The 19,717-nt window shown below is 37.2% G+C and overlaps 1 protein-coding gene across 1 annotated transcript in view; it reads right to left on the reverse strand.

Annotated features, from left to right (window-relative positions):
* Nucleotides 1-2,397: 2,397 nt before the first annotated feature.
* Nucleotides 2,398-19,717, reverse strand: part of LOC128863730 (neurogenic protein big brain) — a 44,160-nt gene continuing 26,840 nt past the window's right edge. The window contains exons 4-5 of the mRNA XM_054103039.1: nt 8,123-8,330; nt 2,398-6,515 (exon numbers count right to left, since the gene is read on the reverse strand). Coding sequence (XP_053959014.1) covers nt 5,124-6,515; nt 8,123-8,330 — 1,600 coding nt within the window. The 3' untranslated portion in view covers nt 2,398-5,123. The remainder of the gene's footprint in view (nt 6,516-8,122; nt 8,331-19,717) is intronic.

Consider the following 19,717-nt stretch of genomic DNA (forward strand, 5'->3'; position numbering starts at 1 on the left):
TCTTCAAGTCATTCAAGTCTAGAAGGGATTTTCATTAAGAAATTCCTTTCGAAGCAGAGAATGGGAGGGTGAAGCCGCTGAGTATTTGCAGAAGAGATCTAGGGGCGGCAGATGTAATATGATATCCAAAGCCATGGATGGCGCGGTTTTCATGACGCCACATATTGCTAATTCCGCTGATCTTTGCACCTTATTCAATAAATTAGAATAGGTTTTTTTTTTGTATAGCACACCTCCAGACAACATTTCCATATAGAAGAATGGGTCTGACGACAGCAGTACAAAGTCTATGAGCAACATTAAGTTTAATTCCCCAGGTCTTACCTAAGCTATCTTACAGACGTAAAAAGCTAGGTTCGCTTTCCTTATTCTTTCTAAGATGTTTGACTTCTAACTCAATTTCCTAATCGCTAAGAGCCGATTAATGGTGTGTTGTTGGCTACACCACGTTGGCATTTAACACGTACAACACGTGTACTTTAAAAAATCAACCGCAATTTACCGTTCGGAGGTAGCATAAAAATGTGCAACTGTCATTTGGGGAACACCATCATAACTGTTCAAATTGGAAGAGAAGTTTGGCCTAAAAATTTTTAAAGAAAGTGTCTTCGTTATATCTTCCACTGTGAAGGCGGGATTCTAGCCTTTTCCCCGATTTCCCTAAATATATTATATTATCAACAAAAAATATGTAGTTTGTATTTTCAGGAGTTACACAATTTCTTTATTTTTTATTTCTTAATTTTTTTAATTTTAATGTCTCTTAAAAATATATGTAGGTATTTATTGGTATTATAAATTTACATATGTATGATAAGTAAGTAAATCTTAAGGAAAAAAGTGATTTTCTAGACTACAATCTAAACATGACAATAGGAAGACTCGTATTCCTATTGAAGCTAAAGCTTAAAAACTGAGAAAGTTTTAAACCATTCCACAGATTTTTCCAAAAAGGACTGCTTTCGCCAATTGCTCGATCAAGACGATATTTAAAAAAATAAAAGACAACATGCATTGGCGATCCACCCCAGCAAGTGTAGCATGAAACGTAATTAAAATGGCTCCGTTGTGGAAATGAATTTTTACTTGTCTATTAGCAGACGTGGTGTTCCAATAATTAAGCCATATCGATCAAAGCAGTAAAAAATATTATGTCGGTACGTTCTGGTTGGATTAACTCCTTGACTTATATATCTTGCAACTTTGTGAACCATGAGATGTAGGAACCTCACATCGTCTAAAAGCTATCAAGTCGTCCAGTAGTCAAGTTGTACGATATGAATGAAATAATTTTAATAAACTTTCCAACCTATTTCTGCACCATTAATTATGTGCTAATTTTTTTCGCAACCCACTTAACCTTTATTTGTTTACGAAAAAAATCCCCATACTTATGTACATCCGTGGTACCTGGATACCTCGCATTAATATAGTACTCATAAATTAAAAAATAAATTTGTCATGGGGTATGCATGGGACTTTACGGGGAAATTAGAGGGATTAAAATAATCCCGTCTTCCCCAACAACTCCTTCTCACCATTTATTATTTCTTTGAGTGCAACACATACCGTACAGATTTGGTGGGTTTGCATCGCAAGCAATTCGTTCCCATTTTATGGGCAAATTTACAAACGTTAACAAGCAACAATTCGTGAAGTCAGAAGCGAAGGAGAGGGAGTAGTAATGGATTTGGTTGGAAGACATACAAATGACCTGTATTTACTATTGATAATATTTTTATAAGTCTTCCGGTGGCAGAATTCGTTTCCCCATTTGTCTGTAGTTGGTACTCTAAAGAGAAATTAACCTTATGCTTAACCCGAAATGAGGTTAATCATGATGATGTGTTAATATGTGCCTAAGAAAAACAATGCGGTAATTATGTTGTCAACCCTTCACTCAGAATTAGGCATCTTTCGCGTTAAAGAAAAAAAATCTGCCGCAATTCAGTATTAAGTAGCACGAAAGGAGCGGAGGTACCATGGAGAAAGTATTAGGTCCAAAAATGACGCCAAGATAGCAGTAGCGAATGATTCCTCGACGGTATTTTTGTTTTATAGAGACTATCACAACCTTCCTAAACTCCCTAATGCCGTTATCGGAGTCCAACCACCACCCATTGCAGACAAAGAGCTTCAACTGGCTCATTTATGCCCTGGCTATTGTAGCAGATTAAACTCCTACTTATCCAGAATATCGACCCGACCTCTCCCTCTGAACCCAACCTGTCGAAACCACAACCTTGCCTACCTTGGGCATACCGTAAGATGGGCTAGACGATGACGACCGGTGACCACTCTGCACTGGCAAGGGCCTAGTCTACTATTACAACAACAACAGGTGCGCACATAAAGATAATACGCATGCTCTTAAGAGTTTGAGTTTTAAAGACAGGGAGTATTGCGCGTTTGCTGTAAGACCAAAAATTGAAATATATCGAACTGTATGAAAAAATTTTTTAATACGGTTTATAATAACCAATGCAATAATTATTATTTTGAGCTCTTGCAATTACGTTGATTTAACGGTTACTTAAAATCTTAGATTTAAAGAATTTATTTAAAACGAAACTTATTCTAAAAAAAGAACCTTGTGAAGTTATGGTAATTGGAGTAATACAATTAATATTTCTAATGCAACAATACCTATCGATACAAATTTATACCAACTTACATACTTATATATGTATGTATGTATGTATATAATACTATGTTGTTGAAAAAACAACAACATACATTTAATTTATAATACTTTCTAAACTTTAGTCTTCTTGTTTACTTATATGTAAAGTTGCTGAGTTCTAAAACCGGGAACATGAATGCAAATTCACTTATAACTATATATGGGTGTACACGTCTCTTTCCTAAAACTTACAGCCAATTATTAGTTCCACGCAATTGGAATTATTATACATCTATTTTTATCTTAATACGAGTGTATGTCTGTGTATATGTAACAACATTCTTATAAAGGATTTTTCAAAAGTGACGCTTAGATGTTTTATGTCACCTTTGACATCTGTCAAGTAGGCAGATGTATCGATATTACATTCACTAAAATGTACTGTTTGGTGTGGTTTTTGGGCTGGTGCAATAAACGGCCCGTTTTTCTCGCGAAGCTGAAGATGTAAATGAAAGTGTTTTTACTGTCAATGGACATCGCTATAGACAACTGATTGAAGCTTTTTTGTGGCCTGCCCTTGAAGGAATAGACATAGACAATCTTTATTTACAACAGGAAGGAGCCACAAGTCACACAACACGGAAGAACATTGCATTATTGCGATCTAAGTCTCCATAATACATAAACTACAAAACCTAGATTACGCAAACTAACTCCACTAGACTATTTTTTTGGGGTTTTTTTGAAAAATAAAGTCTATGCGAATAAGCCAATAGAGCTGAAATACAATATTCGGATCGAGATTGCTGAACTCATTGCATTGTACAAAATTACAACTAAAAACACTCTGCTTCTTTCTATTTTTTTGACAGACACCTATTTAGGTGCGAGTCTGTCAGGCGCCTAGGTGTGTGATGGTTGAGTGCTAGGACTTTTTGCTTGAGCGTATTGGCGGGACTGCTATGCCAAATTAGAATTTTATGCTAACATTAAAAACATTAGAATATAGACAAAAAAAATATCTTTGTTAATTCTACAATAAAAAAATATTTTAAATAGATTTCTTAGCTATAAAAATGCTTTTTTATTGAGAAACAACTAAATTTGTACGACATTTTTCAGATTTTTTCGTTTATGATTTACGATTTTCTATGAAATTTAATGATTTTTTATGCAACCATGTTACAGAAAAGAGGATTTTGGAATCAAGTGATCTCAGCCGTGGGCATTTTTTGGCGACCAGCAGAGATCGTTCTTACTTGTGGATCTGCGCAACGATAATGCGATAGCATGTGAGCGAGTCCTTTAATTTGAAATTATTTGAATTCTCCTCTGACAGTCTGTAGACGTGCTAGTGGAGGGCATTTAAATTATGACATTTTTCATATATAATTGTTAAGTGCCGTATTTTGAATAAAAATAGTGAAAACTGAAAAAATCTAAATTTTTACTTGTTTTTCTAGGCGCGTCTTTTGAATGACCCTTTATATGTGTAGTAATAAGATTGTCGTAAACTAAAGTAATATCATTTATATTTTTTGAGCACAACAATGCGTATGTATGTATGTACATATGGTTTTATATGGTAGTTGTGAAAGTTTTTCAAAATTATAAATTAATTACCACTTTTTCAAAGACTTAATTTTAATAGGCCTTCGAGTGCATACCTACATAGATATGTACATATGTGTGTATGTTTGATATATATTTATAGTGGGATAATTATATAGGGTGCTTCTTATTTTTTAACTTTCGAAAAGTAGCCGCGTCAACTTGCCATTCGCTTCTTTCACCTAAATAACGATCGATTTTTTGATTATTTTGGCTGAGTTTTACCGGTCGCTACCATGTGCCAAAGTTTGCGAAAATAATAATATACTCTCTTCCAAATTATCGCAGGCGAAACACTTGAATTATTTATATAAATTTGATAAATAGTGCCATTGAATATCTCCTGATGCAGCACGCCCCTATTGCCGCGTTGGGCATTTCACTGCGATGAATTACAGATACTCGTAAAAGTACCCTAATACAAAGAAATCTTCATTATTAGGAAATAGTACGTACCATTTCTTGAATCAACAGTGCGATTTATGCTACATTATCCTATTTTTCTTTCATTTTAATTAATTAATAAAAATCCTGAAAATAATAACTACTTTTTCTAAATTTTTTAAAGAATATAATAAAAGCATGGCACGTGAAAAAAAATATATAAAAAAAATAAATAAATAATTAAAAAATGTTTTTTTTTAGGTCAAATAAGAAGCACTCTATGCATACATACATATGTACATACTTGTATATGACTTTTCATAACAGTTCAGGAAATATTGCGTCCAATAGACACACACATCTTGCGATTGTGCAGGATTATCCATACACCCTTCTTTTTTCACTTGCACTATTTACATGCCTACATAAATATGTATAAGTGTGCAATAGGTCTCAATTTGGACCCACACATTAACCTATAAACGAAACCTCATTAGAGTTTCCTTCAATTGGTTCGCATCGGCAACATTCCATAGTGTTGCTGTTGAGATGTTTGATGTTGCTGCACTAAAATATGTTGTTGTTGCGATTGCTGTTGGTGCTGCTGCTGCTGTTGCGGTGGAGGTTGCTGTTGAGGCTGTTGTTGTGTCGTCTGTTGAGGAGGTGGTGGAACACCTTGGCCCGAATTCGTCGCATATGTGACAACGCCGGTTGTGATCTGCGAAGATTGTGACACCACAACTGGTGCCGTTACTTTGCGTTCTGATTGCGTGCGCATGGGTGGTGCGCCTACTTGTGAATGATTTGATGGTATTGGTGGTGGTGGTGCATACATAAGAATCGGTTCACCACCATTTTGATTACGTGCTGGAGGTGTTACTGCTGATCCATGGTAGGATCCATATGAGCTATCATCCGATTGCGCCGATTGACCGCGATTACGATGCACTGCCATACCGTACGCCGATTCAGGGCGGCGATCATATTTGATATTACCATCGAGTGGATTAGGATTATGACGAGTGCCATATACTGGCTGGAAGCCTTGTTGACTATCTTGACTTGGTTGCTGAGATTGATGGTGACTTGGTTGTTGTGCTGATTGATGTTGATGAAGTTGTTGATGTGGTTGCTGCTGCTGTTGCTGATGATGCTGGTGTTGGTGTTGCTGTTGCTGTTGCGATTGGTGCTGATGTTGCTGTTGCTGTTGCTGCTGATGTGATTGTCTCGTTGACCCTCGTATACCATATATGCTTTCTGAACGTTGCTGCAACTGATTTTGCACATTCTGGTTTTGCAGATGTGATGATTGTGCCTGTGTTTGCGTTTGTGTCATACGCATACCATATAAACTTTGAGCTGGTACCAGTGGGCCTGGACGAGGTACAATTTCTCGATTTATTGCCGTATTACTTTTTGTATAAACGGACTGTGAACGATTCAGATTTGTGCGTGTAAGTGTGGGTGATCGGCAGTATAGCGAGCGAGTACCTCCATATAGTGGCTCTGGTTGGTCGAACTTAGTTAGGGGAGGCGCAGTATAGAGGTTTTGGCAGTAGTTGGTGCCACTAGAAACGGTGCCAGTGTTACTTGCAATTGCCGATTTAGTGTTTGTTTGACCACGTGGATATGTGCCTTGGGAATATTTGGCCGGTGCGTGAGATTTTTCGACGTCTACATCAAAGTTCAAATCATCTTCGGAATGTATGGAGGAAGAGTCATTGTCCACGCTCGATTTATGTGCACGTGTGTTTCGACGCGAACTGAAAACGTATTCAAATAGTAAGCCAGATGCTATGCCGCCAACCAGTGGGCCGAACCAGTAAACCCAGTGATTATCCCATTTATTAAGAACAAACGAAGGACCCAGCGAACGAGCCGGATTCAAATACGGCATCTGTAAAAAGATACATTATCATTATAAAAGCATTAAACACATAAAATTAAAATACTATAAAATAACATATTTAAAAATTTTCAAAAGGTTTTCTAATAGAAGTTCGAATAAGCATGGAAAAATAAAATTGAGAGAGCAGAAACGCCTCACAAGTTGATTTCTTTATGCTTGAGTATAAAATATATGCATATAAACTTATATCGGGTGTTTTTAGCTGCATGAGAACTATCAATAACCATAACCAACGCCGAGTTGTTGGCGCAAGCTAACCAAGTCGACGTTGCATCAGAAATCAAAAAAAGGAAATGGCAAATGATTGGTCATACGCTAAGCAAAAGTGCCGAAATGTCACGAAACAAGCGCTGCGCTTGAAACCATTTCAAGAAACTGGTAGAGGAATTGGCAGACCACATACCACCTGGCGGCGCTCAACAGAAGAAGAAAAGAAGTCCCTGGGGTTATCGTGAAACGAACTAAGATGCCTAGCAAAAAACCATGTCCATTTGCGAAGGGGAGTGGTTGACGCCATAGGCTTTAAATAGGACTTAAAGCACCACATATACAAATGTTATTATATCAGATGTTTTTTAGATGCATGCAAACTATAGATATCGATACCTATGGTGTGAATGGCAAACTGTGTTGACATTTCTGTCCAAATTGTAGAAATTTACTAAACAAAAAATTGGTTCGCGAGGTTCTAGGCCCTTATTTCTCTCGAAAAGAGAAAGAAGCTGAAGAATGGCGAGCGTTATCGAGCCATGCTGACCGAATTTTTGTTTCCACAAACTAATCAACTAAACATCGACGGAATTTGGTTCCAACGAGACGGCGCAATTTGCCATACAGCGCACTTATCAATCGATTTATGGCAATATTCAAGCCACCATTGACGCTATACGCCCAGATATATTGGAAAAATATATCAAAAACTGGACTCGAATGTACCATCTAACTCGTACACGCAGCGGACGTATGCCGAATATCATATTTAAAAACTACATGAAATGAAATTATCTACAAGATTAAAATAAAAAAATCAGTCCAACAATACTTCTGTTTTGCATTCATACGTGCACGTACTTCCTCCCATGTGAGTATTAAAATTAAAATTAAAATTCGCAAGGGTCAACGACGATAATATTTTTTAAATGCTAGTCAGAAACAATTTTTTTCCACATAAATACATATGTATATATATGTACATGTATGTATATTTACGCATATGATCGTCGTTTTCTGTGTGACCTTTGATTTTGTACTTCTTGGATTCTTTGTTTCAACTGAATTTGCGTTAAAAATTCCAAAGCAGCAGGTGTTGCAATGCATTCAAAATGCGCCGCGCATAGGTATAAAAATAAGCGAAGTAGTTTCATAACTTGTTCGCACGCCTAACCGGGTCTCATTGGTATCTTAATTTAAGAGTAAATGCCAATGTTTCACACTTATCGCTTCTCTTTAAATTTTCGTTTCAGTATAGTGAATTTGATTCTATCTCCAAGCTGTATGAATAGCAACTAGTTTTCGAAGGTATTTTATAGAAATTACCATGACTGTCGTTTTTAAATGACCTAAGGATACATATCTACATGCATGAATATACTTACAGAAACGAAACTGCATGCGCTATACGCAGCTCCCACTGAGACGGCCGAATTGCCCATGTAGCGCTTCATGGAATCGGTTGAAACAAAGTAAGTAAGCACAACGACAAAAGTCAGGCTAAACTCCACACCAAAACGTTCCCAAGCGGCTAGCGAGGCGCTATGAGATATGGCAGCTTGTAAATTTCCTTGATAACCAGGTACGGTGACACTGAAAGCAAAGGAAGGTAATATAAATTAGGAAATATTGAAAAATCTAATATCAATTAAAAAGTATCATGTAAAACGTTTTTCATACGAAGGTTTAAAATTTTCCAATCATATCATAGAAAAATTATATTGTTGCATAATGCAACTTGGTCAATTTCAGAATTAATATTGAGTAAACAAAAAGGCGCTGAATTTGAAACAGAATTTTAGTTTGCATTAGAAGTTTTAGAGCCGTTTTTGCAGCTAATCAATACAATGAGATCTGCTATTTGTGACGACGAACTATACCCATGTTTAAAGGGTCCTTTAACCCATTTCTTTTTTTTTCAACGAAGCTGCACGAAGGCAGGAGTTGTAACGACTCTGGTACAGACTCGCATGATTTAGTAGTACTGAAAACCTATTATTCGGAAACACAGACTCGAATACAAGTCTCGAGTAAATATATTAACCAATTACAAAATCGTTTTGCGTTTTCCTAAAAAACCACCTCTGTATCCTTTCCATTTTGCTTTAGGATGCCATAATTTCCAATATTAGTCACCAAACTGTAAGCCCGCAGAAGAAGATGGGCCTCATAACCGCGGTGTACAGCCAGTGTACTGTACGAGGTTTTAAGCCCCAGCTTTTACCTATAGCCGTTTTGCATGCATATGGGGCGGTGACCGCCAGTGTTTGATTCCACTTTAGTTTACAGCTAAGAAAAATCCCGAGACACTTTACCTCGGTAGCAAGTGTGAGTCTCACTCAATTTCGCGAGGGGGATTAGAAAGCAGGTATTTTTATGTTCTTTTGTGAATATCACCATTTCGGTTTTTGTGGTGCTGACAGTCCACTCTTCCTAAATCAGCTATCCCCTATGTAGAGAGCATTTTGTAAGAGTTCGCTCAGAACTTGGATATGCTCTTCTGATATCGTTATTGCCATATCGTGCGCATAAGCAACGATATTACAGAAAGTCAGAAAGTATAGTGCAAACTTAAGAGTGGAGTATTATAGTGAAGGTCCGGGTAGGAGGAAGGGGGCCCCAAATTGCGGAGTTCCCCTTTCTACGTGTTTAGTAATAGTCGTCCCGTAATGGTGGTACACTCTACACAGAGTGTGTCCGAATTCTCTATGCTTTTAATGCTCCTATATATTTGTAGAGTCTTGAATAATTTTTCTTTGTCCACGTTAGGTTAAATGGCTGCTCATTTAAGAGCCCACTTGGACAAAGGATCAAATTCGTCCATTGTTATACCATCGAAAGGAAGACTGAGGGATAAACACCGAACCGAAGCGGGGGCTTTCGACTAGAGGAGGATGACGACCAATCGGTAGCTAATCACAATTCGGCTAACCGCTTTAAGGTACTGATGAAATTCTTCAGGTGTGGGATATTAAATCCTGCTATATCCGTTAGGTGTAGCAAAAAATGAGAACCAAGATATCTGAATCTTAGTCCAGTAAGAGCAGGACAACTTCTGCAGAAAGGACTTGAACGAATACCTAATCTCACCGCATGGATACCTAATTGACGATGCCCAGTGAGCATGCCCACAATATTCAAGAATGGCAGCTTTGTTAGCCTTAGAAGTTCACTCGAGCGCCCTCGATCGATCGTGGGCAGAAGGATCTCGCGACTTTGCGTACTAAGCCATCGCTTGCTGAGTTACGTGAAGTCTACCTTTCCAGGAGCAGACCAAAGGACATTTTCTTTGTTTAAGTCTGATTTCAAATTAATGTAATAAGTGCTATGCGGCGAGAGCTTTTAGTGTGTAACACCTATGTATCTCTAAGAAATCTCTAAGTAGCTTTGTTACTGTATATTGCTATTGTATTAATAAATAATTAAATTATGACTATCAACGTGTGAAACTCAAAGCTAGCTGAAGCGGAATAAAATACTTGTTTCTTGCCATTTTGCCAAATTATGAAAAAATAACAGAAAAAGAAGTAACATTCCACAACATACCACCTTGATCAATAAGTTCCCGGAATATATTCAAAAAATTCAACATACAAGTTGATTCCTAAAAAGTGATACTATCGCCTTCAAAGTACTCCCTATCAACAGCAACGCACTTCTGTCAATGTTTGATACAGCTCTCGAAACATTTCTCTTTTCGGTACAGCCATCAGAGCCGTCTTCGATTTTTCCCACTACTTCCTTTTGGCTGTTAAAACGACGAAGTGGTTCCCGGAGTGATTTTTTGATTTTTTTAAAAAAGAAAAAAAAAATCACATATCAGGTGAAATCGATGGTATTCGTTTCGTTCATGGTCAAAAATTCACTAATAATGATGACACTGTAGGACGATCGTTATTATGGTGCGAAATCCATGAGCTGTTTTCCCGCAAAGCCCTTCTTTTTATATTTTTTAACTGAAAATAACATGGTTTGTTTGGTATTGGCTTGAGCTCTCCACTTAGTCGCATGTTATCTGGATTGCGTGCCGTATTCATAAACCACGTCCCGTCTCCAGTAATGATGCGTCTGATGAATGTTGGGTTGGACTCAGACTTGGTAATCATTTCTTTGGCGATATCAGGGCGGTGCTTTTTTCATGAAATTCACGTCCTTTGGAACCAACATTGCAGTAACATGGTGCAAATCATTAACTCCAACGTCTTGAATGGATGCATAAGCATTGTTCAAGTCCTCTGCCAACTCTTTGATGGTCTGATAATTAATTTACGGTTATTGATCAATTTTTTGTCACTTTATAGTTGTTTTCAGCAGTTTTCGATGTCGACGGCCTGCCACTACGTTCGTCATCCTCGAGGGACTCACGATCTCTTCTGAACAGTTCACGCCACTCGTAAAAGGCTATTTTCTTTAGAATGTCATTACCGAAACAGTTTTCCAACATTTCTAAGGTTTTCGCACCATTGAATCCATTTTTAACGAAAAATTTATTTTTAACAAACTCGTTGTTGATAATTCAAATCCATTTTTAAAACTGTGAAAAATGGAAAACACGTGCAGAGGTAGATTTACTCAAGACGGCCTACTTTTTATAAATATCAGGTGATACAATTTTGATGTGAATGTTAATCACAGATGTGCCCACCCAACAAACTGAACTCAAATTAGTTGACTTAGAGCATCATCTGGCGGGAACTTTTTGATCAAGGTGGTATACGCGTATGTATGTATGCCGTATGTATTACCTCTAACACAACATACCACAAAACCAAACTTGTATACCAGCTTGCAGGTATGTATGTATTTATGCAACTACGCATAACTTTTTTTAGATTAAAACCGAAGATCACAAGGTACTCGTTACTTTGTTCAGCACTGTCCGTTGGCCCTGGCGACCTACGACACCGCATTGACAGGCACGTTGCATTTTTCTCACGGTCAATCTTATTCACAGCAGATACCTGAGAACTTTTAAGTGTCTGCTCAGATTGTTGATAGCAAAAGCGCTGCAAATGAATCTCAAGTTAACTGAACTGGCAGAATATCTCACATACACAACTACGGCAATTTGGTGCGGAAACGTTTCAAGATGCAAAAGCTGATCTTACGTATCGTAGAATGGTTATTTTTTATATTATTTTTATATTCTGCATTGATTTTCGGCATGACTTTGTGAAACAGCTGTGAGCGGCTGATGTTTTTGCTTTGCTGTTTGCCTTTCTGGTTAATAGTAATTTTTATTTAACTCAATTTTTCGGCAGGATATCAAGTGTAACGTAATTGTAGTGCAGACCTGTCATCATCGATTCCATCACAATCAATGCCTTTTAAACTCTTTTGAATGATATGGAAAAGGTATTTCGTGTGTGTGTGTATGCAATATTCTCCGAGGATACTTTGAATTATTGATACATAGTATCAATTTACTTACCAAAGTGTTTTATGCATCAGTAAACGGTATACAAGCATACATATTGGTGAAGTTTTCTCATAGCACGACTATTACTATACATATTTACATATTTTTCTAAAATAAAGGAAAAATCGTTGGGTTTCAAATAGCGATTAGCCAGCCCAGCGCGTATTGACGGCAAAGAAAGCTTTACTTGGTTCTTGGTGGAGTAGGAAGGGTGTTCTGTTTCATCAAGGCAACGCCAGATCGCATACACCTTTACGACGCGACCTTTCGACGGAGAGAAGTACTCGATACTTATTCGTATATAGAGTAGAAAATGTGCCTCTAAATCTTCCAATTCTTTTGGCGACTTACTCTTTAAGGCCGAAATTTGCCTTATATAATTAGATGTACAGACATACATAAATAGACGCTGCATATAGTTCCATACTGCAGTTGGGCGAAATGGGAGAGACCGAAATACGGGGTGCGAAGAGTTTGAGATGCTGGTCGATAGGATAAACGTCTGAAAATTCGACTAGAAAGTTTGCCAACTTACAGAAGGACTCAAGACCGGGACGTTTTCTGGAGGAATAAAGACGGCGACCCGGTGACAGGCATCCAGAGCATACCTAAGATATGAAATGAGCACTTCTCGAACCTGCTGAGTAGTGAGTGTTACAGAAAAGATAGAAGGCTCGATTCCCCAATCATCGACGTCATCTCGTTGCCCGATCAAGACTAAGTGCTAATAGCTTAACCCGGCTAAAAAACAACAAAGCCATGGGAGTCGACGGACTGCCAGCTGAGCTACATATGTATGCCTCTCGGTTAGAATATAAGTGTCCTCTGCCCAAACCATAAGAAGGGTAATCCTGCAATCTGCGCCAACTACTGCTTCTTAGTCTTCTAAATATCCTCATACAAGGTCCTCAACGAACCTGACTGGGCCTTCGTCGATTTGAAATCCGCTCTTGACAGCATGAAAGGGAGTTGCCTATATGCCGCGATGCAAGAATTTGGTATCCATGCAAAACTAATCTCCGAGCCGTTTGACACCAATTGAGGTTTTAGGTAGGTTGACTATCTGTACTGTGACTTCTTTAACCTGATGCTGGAAAAGATCGTGTGCACCGCAGCACTTACATAATTGCTCAGACACCACATATGTACATACATACCCTGAGAGCATGCCCCACATACCACTGGTAATGATGACACACAGACATTAGAAGACGAATTTACATAAAGTAGTTCCGGGAAGGGAGTCTTCCCAAAAGAAAAGGGATTGTTTTAGTGGCACACCATTCGACGCAATTGACGACGGTTGCTGTAAATGCGAAGGCATTCTGAACCCTACCGCACACACCAACACCAAAAGAAAAAAAAGAGGTGGCACCCACGTCACTGTTAAACAGTTATAATATTGAAGTAATAAGATACTTCGTTTATTTGGAAACCAGCATTACCACCTATAATAATGTTCTGCTTTGAAATCCAACGGGAATATCTCTTGCCAAGAAGTGCTACTTTGGACTAAACAGCCAATTGAGTAGTAAACTCGTCTCTCGGCATACAAAAATCACACTTTAAAAGTATCCCGCTTGTGGTGGCACAAGAACAGGAAGGCCTCCTTTACCTTTAGAAAATCAGGTGGAGAAGGACTTCTGTTCACTTGTTGGGTACAACTGACACACTTTGCTAAACTCGGTCAAAATCGCTTAAGCAATTAAAGCGCCAAGTATATTTTTAAATCATTATTTTCGCAAGCAAACGCAGTCGTTTTATTAGAACTGAGCAAATTTGGATTAATGTTCACATGTACGAGTATGTGGGTACATATATAAGTTTGTTTGGATCGTATGTTGTATGAATAAAGGTATATCAAATAGAAACAAGTACATGCCCACATATGTATGTATATATCTGAACAAAAGGGTTGTGGTTAAAAGCTAATTGTGCACCTTTCTACATAAATATGCACATGTATGTACACACATGTTTGCAAGTCCTTCTAACCTCGCATTTAATGGGTATCACCCAATTAATAAAAATGAAAAGCCACAGAACAAATAATGGAATCATGACACATAAAAAACTTTGACTTAGAATTCTACTCGAGTTGCGAAAGAGTTTTATTTGGATGTGCACACTACAACCCCTTTGCCAGTTTAAGGATGAATGTAATGTGGTTTCAATGAGTTTTATGCAAAAGTTTTGACAATTTGTTTCATTTGCCAGTAAAGTTGTTCTTACCCTGCCAACCCCTTCCAAAATGCGTCATACTGAATCATCCTTCTCTGTACTTTTGGTAGCACATATTGTGTGAATTATGCCCAAAAAGGGGTGCTGGATGATTGTATACCAACACGCACGAGTAAACTTAATGCGAAAAAATTGTTGCGTATGTGTTTTTTGTTAAGTTTCTGTTGCTTTTTAGCAGGCCATGAAAGTTTGCCAAATCCATACGTAAATACACGCGTTCAATTGAGAGCTAAACAAAGTTTGCGAAAATACGCGCAAATGTTCAAATTGCAAAAATAAATGATTCACTTTGAGTAAAAAAAACAACCTAATTTCCTTCATATAACGAAGTTAGCATATGAACTGACAACTTAAAGGGGTGAAAGTGGTAAAACTGCTCATCGCTAAAATTGTTGCATACCGCCAAGGCGCACTTCACTTCGTTTCAAGTGTTTATTCGCGCAAGTAGATAAAGTAGAAATGTTGAGTAAGAAAAAAAAATGGCAATGCTTAATAATTTTTGGTTAATCAAGGGTGAAATTGATCAAATGAAAATGCAGATAAACATTTGATCCAAGTATAAAATTATTTACAAACGACGCTTGCTTGCACACTTGACGCATTCTTCTTCTTTTGGATTGGCGCGCTAACCGCTATGTGATTATCATATTATTTGACGCATGTGTGCTTTTCGGTCCACAAGCACATGGTTTAAATTAGTCGGGAAAGGTTTTAATAATTTCCCTGCAGTCCCAATAGTTCTAAACTACTCACCTACCAGTTTTCTTTGCAGCGGAAGTGGCTTGTTTTTTTTCTTTTTTTCAATGCTAGCTATTAATATTTTTACTGTACCAGCATTATAACAGTTAATCAACTTGCTCGATTGTGTTATTCAATTGTATTTGGACTTTTATTTAAATATTGTTATCTAACGATTATATTTCGTCTTTCGATTGACTCCACAGTCGGTCTTTGAAGCAGTGCCATACAGTTATGTACATACATATGTATACAGATATGTGTTTGTGATTAGAATTCTTAAATGTATAGGATGTTTTTCTTAAGTTTGAGAACTTAAAATGATAACACAAAACATCAGTATTGTTAGAATGAATGTTTTATTATAATCTGGTAGATAATTTCATGGAATTTACTTTTTGAATATTTTACCCAGCATATGTCCGCCGTGGCTACGCGTTACATAATCTATTCAATCAGTCCAATTTTAAACTAATTTGTCCAATAAATTTTACCGTATGGCGTCAATAGGGGCATGAATATTGCCATAAATCGAGTGTTATGCGCGCTATATGGCAAGTTGCACTTTCTAGTGGATGCCTGGCTATTTCATTTTTGGAAACAAAAATTTAGTTATCATAGCTCAATAGCGGTCGCCATTCACCATTTCTCATTTCGAAAGAAATAAAGACCGCTGATGCCGCTAGCGTATATACCGCACGTAAAACGGACCAAGTGCTCTAGGAAGTGTGCAAACAGATTCAGTTTTTTTCAGATAATTTGCACGTTAATCAGTCCTCCCCGAGTTGAACTGAGTTTGTGGACTGTAATGACTAGCATGACCATAAGTTTTACCCTTCCAACGACTCGCTTTATTAAACCTAAATTCACTCATGGTAGCAATCTTCCTGATATGGGAATCTACCGGAGCAACATTCGGCAGTGCGTTAAGAGCTTCCCTAGGGCATTATCAAGATGCACTGACCGTAATTGCACAGGCTGATCTTTTTATTCTGCTAAATAGTTTGATATTGTAATCTCGTCCAAGAGCTTTCCACCAAACAAAAAAAAAAAAATAAATAATTGGCGCGTACACTTCTGTTAGGTGTTTGGCCGAGCTCCTCCTCCTATTTGAGGTGTGCGTCTTGATGTTGTTCCACAAATGGAGGGACCTACAGTTTCAAGCCGACTCCGAACGGCAGATATTTTTATGAGGAGCTTTTTCATGGCAGAAATACACTCGGAGGTTTGCCATTGCCTGCCGAGGGGCGACCGCTATTAGAAAAATGTTTTTATTAATTTTGCTTTCACCGAGATTCGAACCAACGACCTCTCTGTGAATTCCGAATGGTAATCACGCACCAACCCATTCGGCTACACCGAACTACCGTATGGTAAAATTTGTCATATAACTGCCTTATACAGCCATAATGTATGCTTAGGTTGAAGACCCCATCTTCTTCCAAACATACGTTTGCAGGTATATAAAGCAATTTCTGTTTTCCTTACCCATTCTTCAATGTTCAGTTTCTTATTTTAGAATCCAAGATTACTCCTAAGTACTTTGCGCTGGATGAAATTATGAGAGTTTGTACATTAATTAGTGGTAGGGTAAAATTTGTTTTACTTGGGTTCAAACTTAAGCCACAGCCTGTAGCCCAAGAGTTGAGCTAACCTAGGCCGTTTGAATGATCCCTGTTACACCATAGTTATCGATGTTGATAGTTCTCATGCAGCTAAAAAAACACTCGTTATATAGACAAATACTTTCGATAGTAAATATTTCTATCTTAATCACATACATATGTTGGTATTCTCGTATATATATATATGTGACACAAAATACAGTGAAATCTCTACTAGCAGACACCCATAATCGTACAAAAGACCAAAGATTTGACGTTGCATTTTTAGAACAAATCCCACTCCGACAACCGAAAACACTCTAATGATCGAACGCAGAAACTTGTTCGCTTATTTTTAAGTTTTCTTCATCGCGGGCCGAAACTTTTATAATACACCACGTAACTCTAATGGGCATTGATATAAGACAGGTGCGGGCATGCATAATCATTTGTACATGTAACGCTACTTATTTGTAAGAATTTTTGACGAAAATTAGCGGGGCTTGCATTCTGATAACTTTTTATCAATTAATGAAGACTTGACGTTGACATTGGCGAATTACGAATAACGAGGAACTATCTGATGTAGAGTGGCCATTCGTTCCAAAATGGAACATTATGATACATACATATGTATGTGTTCTCTGATGTAGAAACCGAGAACTTGAAGTGAACTGAACTGCCCCTGTGAAGGATGAATGAACCATTGAACTTAACGACTTGCAACATCTTCGCTTTTTAAAATTGTAGTCAGTGACGACTTTATTGAATTCCAATATGCCAAAAATCTGGAATGTCAGCACATTTTTTTTATTGAAAAAAGGATTAACACCTTGGGTTTGGATTTATTTGAGAACATATTTGCCGGTGCTTTAATTTTTTGTTCGTTGCAGTGGTATGTAAAAAGAGGACGTTGTACATAAGAATTCATTTATTTCTAAAATATTAGTGGCATAAGTAAAATTAAGCTGATTTCAGGTAATTACAATTGCAAAACAAAACTAAATCAATAAAAACAAAACATGTGTCAAGGGTTAATTGCGGTAGACTACTGTAGACGAACTTTTGAAAATAAAAAAACACATTCTTAAACAACTATGCCTTTGGATAATTTTTTAACAGCATTGGGCTAGCATCTACAGCATTAGTAATTTTTCGAAAACATTCGACAGAGTTTCGTACAAGATTTTAGTATGTAAATTAAGACAGAAAAGGTCTATATATGTGCATAAATATAATATATAATTGAGTAATTATTTTTTGTAATAAACAAAGTGAAAGTACCAAAAAAAAATCATTCAGTTTTGCTCTTCAACTCCTATAAGTGAACACCACCTAAAAGCGGGCAAAAATTGCGGAATCGCGAGCGTCCGGCTGTGGGAGTCTTTACTGCATGTACATACATGCATAGGTATGTTTGAATAATAACACATACATATACATACACATTTAATAGATACGTATGATATGATATACCTGGTATGAACCAGACTTAGATTCCAACGCTTCATAACTGAGTACTTAGAAGTCATACCATTCTCTAATCCACCTTTAAATATTTATATTTGCCTTGGAGCATTATTTGCAAAAATTTGCATTCATCTTCACGATGCAATATCAAGGATTACCAGTACTCCTACGTCGATGCTTTCTGTAAGGACTTCTGATGGCAAAATGTGCGAAAAGCAAACGCACACTTATTTATATACATATGTACAATACATATGCATGTATTGTATGTATATACTTTCTTCAAGATATGAATGCAAGGCATATAGTCGTTTTGCGGTTAAAAAAGAATGAGACAGTCGCTGCATAGGACATACGAGCAGTCCGGTCATGTTGAATTATTAAAAAAAAATTATAAGCAGAACAATTTTCTTAGAAATTTCAAAGATGCGAAATTCAAAGGGCGGTCGCCGTATCTACATGGGTTGATGCGTGACTACCTTTAGGAGAAGGTTCGAATCTTGTTGAAACACCAAAATTAAGAAAAAGTGTTTTCTAATAGCGGTGACCCCTCGACAGACAATGCCAAACCTCCAAGCGTATTTCTGCCATGAAAAAGATCTTCATAAAAAGTATCTGCCATTCGCACGACACTAATAGGAGGAGGAGCTCGGCCAAACACCCAAAAAGGGAGTAAGCGCGAATTATGTTTATATATATACATACATATACAGTTCAAACTATTACTCAGTTATTTATAATTTTTACTCTTGTAAATAAAATTCCAACTGTGACAATAGTCAGATAGTCAAACCTGGGCGTCCTGGGAATTATTCACTACTGACATTTATACGGCACTTCTGAAAGACCCTTTGTAATTTAAATGGGTCGGGTGCAAAGTATTATGTCTGCGAAGAAATATCCATAAAATGAAGAAGTAAAGTTTTTCGGAACACAAACGAGCTAAAGGAAGCTTTGCTAACTGAATGGTGCAATATTTCCAAGGACCATAAGGACGTTTAAATGCTGTAATAAAATCCAAAGGATGAGCCACTGAATACCGTTAAAGGAATTTTGCGTACAATTTTACGCTTATTTCTATTTTTCAGTATAAATATATTAAATTTATATGTGAATAAGTAATGTTTATGAATAAATGGAGTTAACTCTAAATAAATAACAAATATGCTTTCTTCGAAATTTAACCAACGCTTACAGTTCCTTAATTCTGCTTTAATGTTAAGCAGTGCGTATGTACGATTAAGCGTTTGAGCCACTGTACGTATATTTCTAGACCCACTTTGGTCTCTCCGCTTTACTTTAAAAGTATTTGTTTTGCTTATTTCCTAGTTCTAGTTCTCATTCACTTTTTGTCTTAGTTTTGCTTTTTTTTTTTTTTTGTTTACTTTATTTACATCAGGCAGTTAGAGTCTTCCTCCCTGCTCTTTTGCTACAATAGCGGGAGTCTCTAAGGTAGGCGGAGTAATGCAACCTGTTAACAGAAAGCACTGACGAGTAAACAAAACTTC

The sequence above is a fragment of the Anastrepha ludens genome, chromosome 5 (assembly GCF_028408465.1).
Source record: "Anastrepha ludens isolate Willacy chromosome 5, idAnaLude1.1, whole genome shotgun sequence".
In the NCBI taxonomy this organism is placed as follows: Eukaryota; Metazoa; Arthropoda; class Insecta; order Diptera; family Tephritidae; genus Anastrepha; species Anastrepha ludens.